A 17,052-nucleotide genomic window follows, 5' to 3' on the forward strand; every position below is an offset into this window, starting at 1 on the left:
CTTTGTTCATTATTCCTCTACTAGTTCTTCTCAAGGGCAAAAAAAAAGTTGAAAGTTAGTAGAGAGAAAAGTGACTTCCTGAGGGGCTGCTATTTGGATCAGCATGTGAGAATGAAATTACAGAAGAGGCAACTGTAAAAGACAAACATAAAACTATATTATGAAAGAACAATTAGTGTTATGGCTATCTGAATGCTTGTAGTATTTGAAACAAGGTCAGTGAACTTGTGGCACAAATCAGAATAAAAGAGTCATGATATAGTGGACATTAGAGGAATATGGTTATATAGTGATGTTTGGGAAATTAAATACCCAAGGGTATCAGGTACTACAGAAAGATAGGCAGGAAGGTAAGGGAGATGGATTAGCGTTCTTCATTAAGGATGTGATAAGGGTGAGATAATAAAAGGTTTAAAGAGCAGAATGATGAATCTATCTAGATAGAGATTAGGAAGAGTGAAGGGAAAAATAATCACTGGGAGTTACCAATAGTGAAACAAGAAAGTGCAGATGCTTTGATTACAGTAAAAACATAGAAATGCTGGAGGAACTCAGCAGGTCTTGCAGCATCATTTGGAGGTAACGATATATTGTTGACATTTTGGACAAGCCATTCTTCAAGTTATCAATTGGTCACCAAACAATAACATAACAGTGGTATGTATTGCATCTCTGTTGTAAGCAAGAATGGAAAGGCATGTGTCAAGATGGACTTTTAACTGCACAAGAATGGGCAAATCAAGTTGGTCCAGCCAATCATGAGTTCATAGAATCATCTGTAATAGCTTTCTTGAAGAGAATGTACAGAACTCTCAAGGGGAAATGCTATTTTTGATCTCATCCTGTGAAACAAGACGGGTAAAATTAATGATCTTGTTGATGGGGATCTTCTCAGACTTCACAATTTGACTGAGTTTCTCATACAAATGGAGGTTGCAATCGTTCAATTTAAAACCAGTGTATTATTTCTAAATGAGGGAGACTACAATGAGATAAGGGACGTGTTATGAGTCTAGAGGACTCCAAAACCTGACAGCAATAGAAATTCACCAAGTCAAATGGTGACTTAAACAAAAGTTGTTTTTAATTTTTTTTAAACATAAAAACAGGATCAAACTTTAATTTAATTTAACCCCCTTCTAATTCTAAGCACACATGTATGTAATGTGTATATGTTCATGAAAGTTATTTGATTTACAGTCCAATCTCACTTCTCACTCCTCCAAGTTCACCAGTATCAGGCAATTCTTATTACTGTGCACGGAATTTAACATTTATGAATTTTCACCAGGGTTTGGTGCTTGAAGGTAAATGGTTACCGCACAGGAAGGCTCTCATTGGTTGGACACACACACAAACTGATTTCCTCTGATCAGCCACTTCAGTGTCTTGCCAAAGAAACTTGCCCCATCAGAGTTTTCCAAGAACCCTTTTTCGAGGTCACCACAGAGTTCCTCTTGTTTCCATTATTTCAAGAAAAGCACTCTAGCCAGCCATTTCCTCTTGTAAGGACTACAAGGGTTTTCAACAGGCTGAACTCAGAACTCACAACCAGTCTTCAAAATCGGGTTTTCAACAAGCCTGCCAGCTTGCCATGTTGCAGCCTCCAAAAGCAACTGTAGAACTGAATTTATTTTCTCTCTCTCGCCTTCCCCCCCCTCAACCCCCCGCTTGTGAAAACCAAACAACCACTCGCAAGACTCCAAACCCGATCTTTATCAGCACTTGAGCCTGGGCTTCGATCCATTTGCACCTGCTTCTGAAGTTCGTTCCAAAGCAGTTTCATTGTCTTTGCGAAGGCACTGGTGCCTCAATGTCGTACTTTCAGCGAAGCTCTTGCATTTTAAATGAGATGTCTTTTGTGAAGTGTTACTCTGTTTGTGAAGTAATCTACTCTAAACCACCCCCCCACAATCTATCTCTTTTAAAGACATTTACATATAATATAAAAACTATAACATAACAGGAGTTAAAATTAACTAGCCATATAGCATGATAACAGCCCCTTCCAATCCATGAGCCTGAACCACTCAAATACACAAATCAAACTACAACTCCCATGTGTTTTTAATTTTTGAAGGTGGGAGGAAACTGGAGCCCCCATGGAAAATCCATGCAGAATCTCCTTACAGAGAGTGCCAGATTTGAACCTGGGTTGCTGGCTCAGTAATAGCATTGCACTAACCACTATGTTCACTATCCCACCTCAGCAGGCATTGACTGGAAATAAGAGCTATAAATTGTATTATTTAAGAAAAGGTTGGACAGGTATATGGATGAGAAGAAGATGGAGGGTTATGGGCATTGTGCAGGGAGGTGGGACTAGAAAGGGGTGTTTGGTTCGGTGCGGACTAGAAGGGCCTAATGGCCTGTTTCCGTGCTGTAATTATGTTATATGTTATGTTATGTGGGATAGTTGAGGAATAATGGAAGACTTTCAAAGAGATTTTTCACAATGCTCAAAGACACTATACAGGTGCTCCTCAACTTACGATGGGGTTGCATTCCCACAAACCCATCGTAAGTTGAAAAGGAATATCACACCTACCATTATTTATACAGAAACATTTTGAATACCTTTGTTCCACACTGAAAAAGGCATTAATGTAAGAGAGTGAAAGCGAGGGTGGGGGATCCAGCCTTGGATAACATGGGAATTAAAGGAAAGCATCAAATAGAAGCTCATGCATACAATGTTGCCAAGAATAGTGGGAAACTAGAAGATTGAGAAAACAAAAAGGTAACAAAAAACTTAAAAAAAGGAAGATAGATTATGAAAGTAAACAAGCACAAAATAAAAAAAAGTTTCTGTCATTATTTAAAACAAAAGAGTAGTTAAAATGAAAGGTGCTACCTTGATAGAAATGGCAATGGCTTTCAATTACTATTTTGTGTACATCTTTATGATGGACGATATGTTGAACAGGCCAAAGAGAGATGTCTTTGGATGCAGTGGGAAGTGAGAACCTCTCTTCCTCATGCTGAATGAAATAGTGGGTAAAGTGGGTAAAGTAGACTCAAGAAATGATGAAGTTATAGTCGAGGTACTCATGATAATTTATCAAAATTCTCTGGATTATGGGCAGGTTCCAGTGAGCTAGAAAATACTGTTTTTAAAATGAATGTAGACTGAAGGTCTGTAGTTTGGGAAATACTTGAATCTATCATGAAGTAAGAAATAGCGAGAAATCTGGATAGAAATTGTTCCATTCAGGAAGGGTAGGACCTGTTTTACAAACTTACAGTTTTTGATGATATATTGATCATAGTGAATAGAGGGAACAGATGAATTTTGCTTGCGTGGATTTCCAGAATGTGTTTGATAAGATACTGCATCCATAAGAATGAATAGAGTTGGAGGTAATACATTAGCATGGACAGAGGATTCGTGAACGAATAGAAGGCAGAGAGTTGGGATGAATGGGTGTTTGTCTGGAAAGCAACCCGTTTGAGCGGGGTGCCACAGGGATTGGTGCTGGGCCTGCAACTGTTCCAAGAAATACATTAATGGTTTGGAATAGGGAATGAATGAGGCAGAGGAACAGATATGTAGACAAATTATGGAAAGGTGCAAAAGCAACAGGGTTGTCATAGTGGGAGACTTGAATTTTATTAGTTTTACTGGGATTTTGTTTCTGTCAGAGGCTGAGTGAGGATTGAATTTGTAAAGTGCATCCAGAAAAGTTTCTTAAAACAGCATGTACATAGCCCATCCAGAGAGAGAGCCATATGAGGCCTTTCATTGGGGAATATTTTGGTAATAGCAATCACTCTTCCTTATCCTTGTCCATAATTATCTTGAAAGTGAAGCTTGGGTCATGTAAAAAAAAGTACTAAATTGGAGAAGGGAATATTTTGACATAATTCAATAGAAACTCAAGGCATGTTAATTGGGAGCAGCTGTTATCAGGCAAATGCATAACTGACATGTGGCAGTTGTGTAAGGAATAACGAACTGCAGTCCAGATCTGAAATGTTCCAGTGTGAAGGTAGGATAGGGATTGCAAGGCAAGAGAACCTTAGATGATGTCATGAACTTTGTCAAGTAGTAAAAGAGGTCATGCGTATGGTTCAGGAAGGTACAATCAGGGCATTGGAGGAATAAAAAGATTGCAGAAAAGAGGTCAAGCAGGACATAAGAAAGGCCAAAAGGGGATCAGAGATGTCCTTGGTGAGCAGGCTTTAAAAAAATCCCACATTAATAACAAGATGCTGTCTCAGGTGATGATAGGACCACTCCAGGATAAAAGAGAAAGTGGGCATAATATTAAATGAGTATTTGCCTCAGTGTTTACCAAGGAAAAGGTTATGGACAGTGGTTGAGAGGAGAATGTTCATGTGTTAGGACATTTTGAGATCAAAGAAGAGGTGCTATTGGGTCTTCTGAGGAGCATGAAAGTGGACAATTCCCCTGGGCCTGATGTGAGATATTCCTGATAATTGAAGGAGGCAAATGAAGATATCGCTGGGTCCTTGACAAAAACCTTTGCATCCTTGCTAATGACAGGAGAGGATGGACTGGAAAGTGGATAATGTTGTCCCTTTTTCAAGGGTAAAAAGGATATTCCAGGAAATTATAGGCCAATAAACCTCACATTAGTGGTGTGCAAGTATTGGAAAGAATACTTAAGGATAGGATTTGTGCTTATTTTGAAAGTTATGCTCAGATTTTGGCTTTGAGGGTCAGGTAACGTCTCAATATTTTTTTCTCATGTTTTTGAGAAAGTGACAAAGAGAGTTAGGGGGTAAGGTTATCAACATGGACTTGTAAGACAGTAGACAAGCTTCTTCATGTTTGGCTTATTTAGAAGGTGCAGATGCATGGAATCCAGAATAAATGGATAGTTTGGACACAAAATTAACTCGCCCATAAAAGACAGGGTAGTGTTAGAAGGCTCTTTGTTCAGGCAACAACCCTGTGATAGTAGTGTTCTAAAAGGATCAGTGTTGGGACACCTATCACTTGGGCTACATAAATGAATGTAAAAATAGGGGTGGGTTCATAAGTTTGTGGATAATGCAATGATTGGTGGAGTCATGGAGGGAGCGGTCCCTACGGAAGGCTGAGAGGGGAAGATGTGTCTTGTAGTGGGATCCTGGAGAATTCTGGAGAATAATGTGTTGGATGCAGAGGCTGGTGGGCTGGTAGATGAGGATAAGGAGGATTCTATCTTTGCTGCAAGTGGAGGCTAATGGGGCCAGGGCAGATGAGTCGGAAATGGAGTAGATGTGGGTAAGGGCTGAGTTGATGACCACATCAGGTCTGCCTCATGTACCTGTGAAGAGTTTGTCAACTTCATCCACTTTGCAGCCAACTTCCACCCCGATTTAAAACTGACCTGGTCCATCTCCGACAACATTCTCCCCTCACTGGATCTCTCTGTTTCCATCTCGGGAGACCAGTTTTCCAAACCCACAACTACCTTGACTACACTTACTCACATCCTGTCTCCTGCAAGGATTCCATCCCCTTCTCTCAATTTCTCCATCTTCGCCGCATTTGTTCCCAAGCTAGGTTCCAGTACAAAATGTCAGCCTTCTTCCACAAACGTGTTCCCCTCCACCACTATCAACTTAGCCCTCACCCACATTTCCTCCATTTCTCGTGCATCTGCCCTGGCACCCTCTGCCCCCAGACACAACAAACATAAGAATATCCCTTAGCCTCATCTACCACCCCACCAGCCACTGCATCCAACGCATTATCCTTCAGAATTTCTGGCACTTACAACAGGATCCTACTTCCAGACACATCTTCTGGTATTTAAAACAGGATCCCACTTCCAGACACATCTTCTCCTCTCCGCCTTCCAGAGGACCGCTCCCTCCGTGACTCCCTTGTGCACCCATTCCCTTCCCACCAATGGCGCCCCCACTCCCTCACCATTGCCTTCCCCTGTGGTCATAGGAGGTCCCACACGCGCCCACTCCTCCTCCCTCACCATGGTCTGGGGCCCCTTTCAAGTGAAGTAACACTTCACTTGTGTATCCGCAGGACTGATTTACTGCATTCAGTGCTCCCATTGCGGCCTTCTCTACATCGGAGAGACTGGGCGCAGATTGGTAGATTTTTTCGTTGAGCTCCTTCACCCAGTCCGCACCAGTGACAGGGACCTCACAGTAACTAACGATTTCAGTTCTCTGATTATCGTCCCATACCCACATGTCTGTCCATGGCCTTATGTACTATCCCACCAAGACCACCCACAAATTGGAGGAACAACATTTGATTTTTCGTCTGAGCACTCTCTAGCCAGATGGCGTTAACATTGACTTTTCTAGTTTCTGCTAACCTGTTCCCCTCTTCCCCCTCCCTCCTTCCCTTCCCCTTCTAGTTTTCCTCCCTCTCTTCCCCCCATTCACCTAGCCATCCTTCCTCCCCTTGATCGCTGCTGTCCCCTCCCTTATTTCTCAACCTATCAACTCCTGCCTTTGCAACCACATCTCTCTTCCCCATCCCCCCCTTTTGTTCGAATTCCTGCTGACATTTTTCCATATCTTGATGAAAGGCTGTAGCCCGAAACGTCGGTTATGTATTTTTACCTTTGCTATATAAAGGACACTGCTTGAGTTGCTGTGTTTCTCCAGTTTTTACTTCAACCACAGTGCCTGCAGATTTTCATGTTTTACAGATGAATGCCAGATACGAGTTGCTGCTCTTGACATCAAAGCCAGAATTTGACAGTTTTGCATCACAGAACGGCATTAAAACTCAAATTAATGTGCAACAATATTTGGAGTCATACCTCCAAGAAAGGAAAGTTGTTGTGGTAGTTGGAGATCAATTACCCTATCATCAGAATGTCACTGACTTAAACAACAAGGAGTATGCCATTTGGCCTAACTGATCCCTACTGGCCAGTTGCATTATGGCCGAAACAAGGAATCTGTTGGAGAACAAGAACAAATGCTCAAATTTTGGTGTTCCTCATAAAGAGCTGAGGCTTGCTTTGTTGACTGCTCACATTTTCCCCCACAGATGTTTGACCTGCTGTGTTCCTCCAGTTTTGTTGTGTATTGATTGTATTCTGGCCTAGCCTTATTTGCTTGCATTTGGTCTTTCAAATTTGTATATCTATCTAAATGTCTTTTCAGCGATATAACTATACCTGCTTTTTGCTTTCTTTGGCAGCTTGTAGAGTAATGTCTTCGGCCCAACCATCTTCAGTTGTTTCACGAATTACTTTCCTTCTATTATAAAGTCAGTAATGGGAATTTTTTGCAGAATGTTCAGTTCTGTTCATATATGAAGTAGTTTTGCCTGTAATACTGACACAATTCTGTTTGTGGAGCAATCCATGCTACAAGCCTACACAGGCAAGACCCCTTAACTCTTTCTTCGGTTAATAATGACTATTTTGGGGCTGCCTTGTGCACCCGTGATGAGTTTGTCAACTTTATCCACTTCTCAAATTCACTTCCCACAACATTCTCCCCTTCCTGGATCTCTCTGTCTCCATCTTGGGACGCAAGTTTACCACAAACATGTACTACAAACCCTCTAACTCCCACAACTACCTTGACTACACTTCCTCACACCCTGTCCCTTGCAAGAATTCCATCTCCTTCTCTGAATTTCTCTGTCTCCATTGCATCTATTCCCAAGATGAGGTTTTCCAGTCCACATCTTCTAAAATATCTGCCACCTTCCACAAGCATGGCTTCTCTCCACCACTATCAATTCAGCCCTCACCCACATGTCCTTCATTTCCCACTCATCTGCCCTAGCCCCTATGTCCCCAGACTCAACAAATATAGAATCCCCCTCATTCTCACCTACCACCCCACCAGCCTCCACATCCAACACATGATCCACCGGAATTTCTTCCCTTATTACAGGATCCCACCACCAGACACATTATTTCCTTCTCATCCACTCTCAGTTTTCCATAGGGACCGCTCCATCCTTGATTCCTTCATGCACCCATTCCCTCCCCACATCCCTCCTTCCTCCGCCCCCCTCCCATGGGCACCTTTCCCTGTGGGCACCTTTCCCTGTGGCCATAGGAGTTGCAACATTTGCGCCCACACCTCCTCCCTCACCACAGACTGGATCCCAAGCAAATCTTTCAAGTGAAGCTTGTATATCCACAGGACTAATTTATCCATCTGAGCTCCCTTTATGTTCTTCTCTACATTGGAGAGCTGGTTGCAGATTGGGACATTGCTTCGGCAGCACCTCCTCTCCGTCCACCACAACAAAGACCTCCCAGTGACCAACCATTTCAATTCTGAGTTATATGCCCACACTCACATGTTTGTCCATGGTCTTATGTACTATCCCACCTTGACCACCTGCAGATTGGTGGAACAACACCTTATTCTCGGGGGGGGGGGGTGCGGCGGGGTGGCCATGTGAAGGAACTAGACAGACATGTTTTGGTTGAGCTCTCCGTAAAGAGTACTAAATAGATGGTCAAAATGCGAAAAATCAAGATTTTCTTCATTAAAAATGGATAAAACAAGGCAGCCAAGAACAAAGATTGAAGAAGCTACTATTCAACCGGGAACATTGGGTGAGAGTCTGAAAGGGAGCAGTGCAAAAATGGTGACAGGACCAGCAGAACCAGGTAAAACTGGGGAGTTGGATTAAGATCCAGGAAAAATGGAGCATTTGATTAACTGATTCATAAGTGTTGGAATGGTGATGAGAGATATGATGGAGAAAATGACTGAAATAAAAGATTGTTGAAGACCTGATGGAGACATTGGGTTGAGCAGAGTTTAAATTGATGAAAACACATGAAAAACTTGAGGCTTTGGAAAAAATAAGCCTAGGAATGCGAGTCGGATAAAAAAAAAGCTGCTTGACAAAATTGACCATATGGAGAACTTTAGTTGATGGAATAATGTCCGAATTATTGGTCGAAACGAAAGAATTAAGGGAAGAGGGGAAGAGACCCAATGAACTTTGTTTAAAAATGGATCTCACGAGTACTGGGAGAATACAGATTTGGAATAAAAAAAACTGCATATCGCGAGAGCTCACCAAACTTTCTGACCCAGAAGAGCTGCTGATCAGAAGCCAAGTCCAGTTCTGGTGAGACTTTTAAGCTACTGAGAACGGGAGATAATTCTGGGAGCAGGACATGATTATTCTAAGTAGAATAATGGCCGACCCAAGGTTGATCATGAAAAGGTATTATTTTTTCATAAAAAGGTATTATTTTTTCATAAAAAAGATACAGGTTGCTGAGGGAGAAGATTGTGAAAATATTTATAATGGAACTAAGTAAAAGTTGCAATTTTAAAATTTTTGTTAAATTGTCTTGTATTTATTGTTTGAAAGTATTGTGTATAGAAATGCTCACAGAGCTCAGTAAAAGAAAAAAAAGCTGGGAAAAGTGATAGCAGAGTGAAGACTCCAGTCTAAGGCGATAATGGCGCTTGGAAAGGAGTCTCAAAAAGATGGTGGTTCTTCCTTGAGAAATTCCGCAGGCATTTTTCCGCAGTATTTCGGGGCTCTACATAAACGTCACCTTTCAAGCAGGGACATTGTGCGCTTTTCTTAAAGGGGAAGGACTTAAAGAATCAAAGAGATTTTACTGTTAAAAAATATTGTTTTAAAGAAGAATATGGATAGAACATTAAAATTTATTTGTTTTATGTTAATGGAATTCACAGAACGGTGAAGAGAAAACGGGTCTTGGCATACCTTAAAAAAAATTAAAGCCAGATATAGTCTTTTTACAAGAAACACATCTGACCACATTGGAACATGTAAAATTAAAAAGAGGATGGGAGGGGCAAGTAATATTGTCTTCATTTGGATCAAAGGCAAGAAGCTTAGCGATTTTAATTAATAAAAATATACCAAAATAATAGAAGAGGCTTTAACTGATCAAGCTAGAAGATTCGTAATGGCACACTGCAAAATTTATGCAGAATCATGGATATTTATGAATATTTAACACCAAATTATGATGATGAAATCCTCATGAAGGATATCTTTTTAAAAACTGCAGGGAGGGGAGACAAAATATATTCATTGGAATAGATTTCAATTTTTTAAAAATATTCAATATTGGATAAATCAGTGAGAATAATAACAAGGGTGAAAACTACAGACACAACATTATGGTTTTTGAAGGATTTAATTGATACTTGGAGGTGCCTCAACCCTTTAGAAAGAGACTACTCATTTTATGAATCTGGGTAACAAATACTTAAGATCATTCTTAAGAGAAAGATGGGAACTAAACTTGGCCCCACCTGAAATTAGTGAGATGGAACAAACAATTTGGCTGGGGAACATACCTAGATTTATATCTAAAATGTACTTTGCTCTCCAAAAAGAGAGTGCAAAACCAGGTTTACAGAGATCGAGAGATGGGAGTCCAATTTAGGATTTACAATAATAGAAAGATGCTGGTCTGATTGGTGTTTGGATAGCATGACGTCAATTATAAATGCAAGATACAGATGAGTACAATATAATTTCTACACCAATCATACCTCACACCATAGAAATTACATAAATCAAAATACTAACAAGGATACAGTGGTAGCCTTCGCGGATGATCCAGAGCTTTATCTTTTGGGCAATTTTATTGAAATAAGTAACAAACTAACTAAATTCCAAATTTCATTTGTTAAAATAGCTTTAGCTGTGGCTAAGAAATGTATTTCAATTACTTGGAAATCCGACTCCCCTCTACAGAGCACGATGGAAGACAGAGATGAACAGTTGTATGCCTATTGGAAAAAAACACATACAATCAAAAGAATAAATATGGTGTATTTATAAAAATATGGCAATAATATTTGGATTATGTAGGGGCCCAAATATAATTTAAAAAAGGTGCTAATATTATAAAAATGTGACCTCCCCAATGAAGACTTTTTAAAAACCCAACTGTAAGCCCTGACAGTGTATAGATTTATACTCTAAATGTTTTTGATTTGGATAAATACACAATTCAAAATGGACCATTGACTTCTGGCATAATATTTACACTCCATAATATTTGGGATACTTTTTTCTTTTATTTGCCTCAGTGCCCCACACTTTTACATTTTTAATCAAACAATTCACAAGTAATTAAAATGCACATTCCAGATTTTACTCAATGTTATTTATATACATTTTGGTTTGACCATGTAAAAATTAACATCACTTTTTATACATAGTCCCATCATTTCATGGGACCATAATGTTTGGGACATTTGGCTTCACAGGTGTTTGTGTGTACTCGGGTATCTTTAATTGTTCCATTGGTGCAAGTATAAGAGAACTTGGGTTGGTTCTTGCTTTTGATCACCTGTGGAGTCTGTTGTTGCCATTTTTCAACACGAGGACCAGAGTTGTGCCAGTCAAAGTCAAAAGAAACCATTATGAGGTTGAAAACCGAAAACAATAAAAAGATTAATATACATTCCTCACCCCTTAGGATTACCAAAATCAACAGTTTGGAACATCATTAAGAAGAAAGAGTGTACTGGTTAATTGCAAAGGACTGGTATTCCAAGGAAGACTTGAACTGCAGATGACAGAAGAATCTTCATCATAATGAAGAAAAATTTACAAACAAATGTCTGAGAGATTAGAAACACACTTCAGAGGCAGGTGTGAACGTGTGAATGACTACTGTCCGCAGAAGACTTCATGAACAGAAATACAGAGGCTACACTGCAAGATGGTGGTGGCAAAGATGGAATGCGTTGGAGCTTCAGCAGTTCCTTTATGTCTCCACGCTTTGCTCTTGCCATCAGTCTGAATCAAGACCTTTTTGCAAAAATCTGCAGGCTCTTTTAAATACTTCTTGATAAACTGGCCATCCTGTTTCTGTGGCTAACTAATGGTTTGCATCTTGCAGTGCAGCCTCTGTATTTTTGTGATGTTTTCTGCAGACAGTATTCATTGACAGATCTACAGCTGTCTCCTGAAGTATGTTTCTGATCAGACATGCGTTTGTGGATTTTTCTTCATGATGGTGAGAATTCTTCTGTATCAGTAGTGAAGTTATTTTATGGAGCTCACTGGAATGCTTTTTCTTCTTAATGATGATCCAAACTGTTGACTTTGGTAACTTTAAGGATTGGGCGATGCCTTTTTCTGTTTTATTCTTGTTTTTTGAGCCTCAGTGTTTCTTTGACTTTCATTGGCACTACTCTGGTCCTCCTGTTGCAAAATGGCAACTATAGACTCAAAAGATGATCAAAAGCTTCAGAGCAAGTCTGCACCAATGAAGCAATTAAGCATACCAGAGTAATTATAAACACCTGTGAAGCCAAATGTCCAAAACATTATGGTGCCCTGAAATTAGGGGACTATGTATAAAAAGTGATGTAATATTTGCATGGTTAAACCAAAATTTATACAAATAACCTTGAATAAAATCTTTAATTGCTGATGAATTATTTGATTATAAATGTAAAATTGTGGAGCACAGGGGCAAATAAAGGAAAAAAATGTCTTTGTCCCAAACATTATGGAAGGCGCCATGTTTGCTGTTTGTAATGATACTTTTGTAGATCCTCTACAACTAATTTTTACATTCTTGTTATTTGGATTTTTCTTTCTTTCAACTCTTTCTGAAGCACATCATGTTTGAAAGGGGTGGTAACAGAGGTATTGGAAGTTCTGGTTATCATCTTCCAAAATTTAACAGATACAGAAATGGATCCTGTAGATTGAAAGGATGGACAGTATGTCCCCAGTATTTAAGCAAGAGGTGACAGAGAAGATTGAAACAACTGTCCTGTTTTGCCTGATATTGGAATTTGAGAAAATGCTGACATCTATATCAAAGAATGTGATATCAAATCTTAAAAAAAACCCAATCTGATTGAGCAGACAATGTTGATTTATAAGATGGAAATTGTGATTAATTAGTTTACTGGAGTTCTTTGTTTATCCACTGTGTAAATGATGATTATCCAACTGCACGAAAACCAACAAGGTCGGGTCAGATACAGCAATGACTCTGAACCCTTCTCCATTAACAATGGCGTGAAGCAAGGCTGTGTTCTCGCACCAACCCTCTTTTCAATCTTCTTCAGCATGATGCTGAACCAAGCCATGAAAGACCCCAACAATGAAGACGCTGTTTACATCCGGTACCGCACGGATGGCAGTCTCTTCAATCTGAGGCGCCTGCAAGCTCACACCAAGACACAAGAGAAACTTGTCCGTGAACTACTCTTTGCAGACGATGCCGCTTTAGTTGCCCATTCAGAGCCAGCTCTCCAGCGCTTGACGTCCTGCTTTGCAGAAACTGCCAAAATGTTTGGCCTGGAAGTCAGCCTGAAGAAAACGGAGGTCCTCCATCAGCCAGCTCCCCACCATGACTACCAGCCCCCCCACATCTCCATCGGGCACACAAAACTCAAAACGGTCAACCAGTTTACCTATCTCGGCTGCACCATTTCATCAGATGCAAGGATCGACAATGAGATAGACAACAGACTCGCCAAGGCAAATAGCGCCTTTGGAAGACTACACAAAAGAGTCTGGAAAAACAACCAACTGAAAAACCTCACAAAGATAAGCGTATACAGAGCCGTTGTTATACCCACACTCCTGTTCGGCTCCAAATCATGGGTCCTCTACCGGCACCACCTACGGCTCCTAGAACGCTTCCACCAGCGTTGTCTCCGCTCCATCCTCAACATCCATTGGAGCGCTTTCATCCCTAACGTCGAAGTACTCGAGATGGCAGAGGTCGACAGCATCGAGTCCACGCTGCTGAAGATCCAGCTGCGCTGGATGGGTCACGTCTCCAGAATGGAGGACCATCGCCTTCCCAAGATCGTGTTATATGGCGAGCTCTCCACTGGCCACCGTGACAGAGGTGCACCAAAGAAAAGGTACAAGGACTGCCTAAAGAAATCTCTTGGTGCCTGCCACATTGACCACCGCCAGTGGGCTGAAAACGCCTCAAACCGTGCATCTTGGCGCCTCACAGTTTGGCGGGCAGCAACCTCCTTTGAAGAAGACCGCAGAGCCCACCTCACTGACAAAAGGCAAAGGAGGAAAAACCCAACACCCAACCCCAACCAACCAATTTTCCCCTGCAACCGCTGCAACCGTGTCTGCCTGTCCCGCATCGGACTTGTCAGCCACAAACGAGCCTGCAGCTGACGTGGACTTTTTACCCCCTCCATAAATCTTCGTCCGCGAAGCCAAGCCAAAGAAAGAAGAAATGATGGTAATATACTGCTATGGATTGAGATTTGTTTAACAGAGAAAACAGGGGTGGGCACAAATTGGACAGTACACAGTTGGAGAAAAGTTAGCGGGAGAGTTTATATAATGGGACATCAAATTGATATCAGGGAAAACTGATAACCCCATATTAAAACATATAATTCAAACACAGCAAAAAATAAATCAATGTATTGGACTAAAGGTGGGGATATCTCCTAAAATGCTCTTGATCCAGAACAAATTAATACCTATGACTCTGGTTAATAAGATCCTGGACACCTGGTGCCAGATGGGAATCGGGTATATTGAGGATTGTTATGAGCAAGGGCAGCTCATGTAATTTGAACAGCTGAGGAATAAAAATGATTGTCCCTATAAAACTTTCTTCTGTTATCTGCAGCTTAGATTTTCCTTAAGGATAATTTAGGACCGTTTATGGCCCTGCCTGTGTGTAGTGACATGGAGATTCCAATTCGAAAGGGGAATACGTGCAAGTTTATCTCTAAGATGTATCTTATTCCAAAGTGAGGGCCTGAAGCCAGGCTTACACAAGTCAAGGGAAAGGTGGGAGATGGACTTGGGCACAACAATCCACAAGCGGTGCTGGTCAGATCTGTGTCTGGACAGTATGACAGCAGTTATCAATGCCAGGCCAGGTATAGGTTGGTGCAATATAATTTCCTCACACCACAAAAATTACAAAAAGCACATTTCTGAGATTTCTTATTTAGATTTAGGTGTGGTATGGAGACTGGAACCTTTATCCATTCGACCTGGCTGTGTATAAAGGTAAGATCCTTCTGGGAGGACCTGGGGGACATTCTGAAAAAATTTACGAAGGTGGATTTTCCACAGGATCTGGAATTGTACCTTCTGGGAAACATTTTGGACATGAGTTTTAAACTGCCCAGGTACCAAATTCAGTTTGTGATGGACGCCTTGTCGGTAGCCAGGAAGTGTATATCGCTCATGTTGAAGTCCAGCTTCCAACTAAATATTACAAGTTGAGGAAGAAATATGGCACATTCATTAGGGTATGGCAACCCTGTCTGCAACATATAGGTGCACAGATGTGATTATATCCCTTTTAGATAAAGTGAATACAATTGTGCCAGTGTGGAATGCTTGAGACCAGTGAAGTGGGTCGTGGTGCGGGTGATGTGCCCTTGTATTTTGTTCCCTATCCTTTTATGTTTCTTTATGTTCTTCCTAAATTCCCTTAAAGGTTTTTGACTTTAATGATATTTTGTTCTTTGTATTTGTTTAAATTATATAATTTTTCTTTTTTGCATTAGGGTACGGGAGGGAGGGGAGAGGGGTAGGGGATAAAATCGACTGCATATGTATTGTTGGAAAAAATTTATTGTTTATTTGGATTTATGAGTCTTGGAAAATCAAAAATAAAATATTCAAAACAAAACAAAACCAGGGAAGTACTCCGGCAGACTGATTTGTGAGGTAGTGCAGAGATGTTGCTTGGGTGCTTGATGCATCTATTCAATTCAAATGGCCTGTTTTCTGTGCTGTAATGTTTTAATTTTCTGAGGCACCAAATGTAATGCTTCCAAGTTCGTTAAAGAACAGTAAGTGGAACTGAAAGGAACTTTGTTCCTTAAACGTACATAGTTAATGCTTCCTTCTCTTGGATGGATTTTAAAAGTTCTGCTTTTTCTGTCTTAGGAATCAGAATTTCTCCGCTTGGAGTTAAATGAGAACAAAGTGAATCAGCTGCTGAAAAAAATAACAGAAATTGAAGAGAGCATCACTGCCCTGAGTTGCATTAACTGATGTTGCTGGAGATTATGAAACAGAACAGATGGCAGTGTCAATAGACAACTGGAACACTAACTGTCCTTGTGATTTATGTAACAAATTCATGGCCTGCTTTGATAATTGTAAGTGGAGTGCTAGTCTGCGTTTATTTTGTAAGCCTTTGATGTACAGCCACTTCCAAAAGTAACAGTGCCTCTTTGTAACACTTCACCATCTGCTCTTTTATACTAAACCTCGTTCATGATATGGTGTTCCATTTGATGCTTCTCTGACACTTTTCAAAATCATGAAATTGGAATTTAGTATTAGATCCTAAATTTGCACTGGGATTTTTGAATTAATTATTTTCTTTGGTTGTGAATTATTTGAAATGATCTGAAGCTATAAATTCACGACACTTGTGAAGTTACAGCTTGCAGTTTACAAAGCGCACATGATACTACTGATGTAGAAATGCACCGTTTATAATTGATGCAAGATTAAAGAAAAACTTGTCATTAAATGTGTAATTCTCATGCTTTTTCTTTTTAAATGGTTTAAATAGTCTGTATTCATGTATCAATTGCTGTGCCATTTGTCAATAAATATGTACAAAAAGTTGATCAATAAATGTCTCAAGTCAACTGAAGTAAGCATTTCATAATTGAAGTCATAAGCTCTGATGTTTGTTTACAGAGCAGCCATGTAAATCCATTTTGTTATTAAATAGATTTAAAGCACCAACAAGATTTTGCAGTTCCTTTTCAACTTGACTGCCTTCAATTAGCAGTTCTGTTTGAAACCAAGAACCTTCAGAGAGAAAAGAATGTACTGAATTAACAAATATTTGAAATGTGTTATTTATATCAACCATCTCAGAGTAAAATAGGTACCTGGATATCCTGTCTGCTATTTGGATTTTGGCAGTTCATTCATTATTGATTAATCATTAAGTATTGTATCATAACAAGTAAAGATTTTGCATAAGTGTTAGATTTGTTTTTTAGTGTCTAGAAGGTGGCAATCATTGGTGCAAAAATGAACAGATCAGTACTGAACTTTTTTTGCTCAGATTAACTTTTATTTGGCAAAATTTTAAACTGAATTTGTGCCTTTAAAGCAATAATAACCTAAAGGTAAAATCTAGATAT

General features: G+C 40.1%; 1 protein-coding gene across 3 annotated transcripts in view; it reads left to right on the forward strand.

Annotated features, from left to right (window-relative positions):
* The window catches only part of commd1 (copper metabolism (Murr1) domain containing 1), a 158,163-nt gene extending 141,515 nt beyond the window's left edge, over positions 1-16,648 (forward strand). For 2 of the 3 annotated variants that reach the window (XM_069931667.1, XM_069931669.1), the window contains exon 3: positions 6,633-9,253. In XM_069931667.1, coding sequence (XP_069787768.1) covers positions 6,633-6,848 — 216 coding nt within the window. In that variant the 3' untranslated portion in view covers positions 6,849-9,253. Of the gene's footprint in view, positions 1-6,632; positions 9,254-15,829 lie in introns of those variants that run through there. The other variant, XM_069931668.1, reaches the window with a different exon arrangement.
* The last annotated feature ends 404 nt before the right edge of the window (positions 16,649-17,052 follow it).

The sequence above is a fragment of the Narcine bancroftii genome, chromosome 4, assembly GCF_036971445.1.
Source record: "Narcine bancroftii isolate sNarBan1 chromosome 4, sNarBan1.hap1, whole genome shotgun sequence".
Taxonomy (NCBI): Eukaryota; Metazoa; Chordata; class Chondrichthyes; order Torpediniformes; family Narcinidae; genus Narcine; species Narcine bancroftii.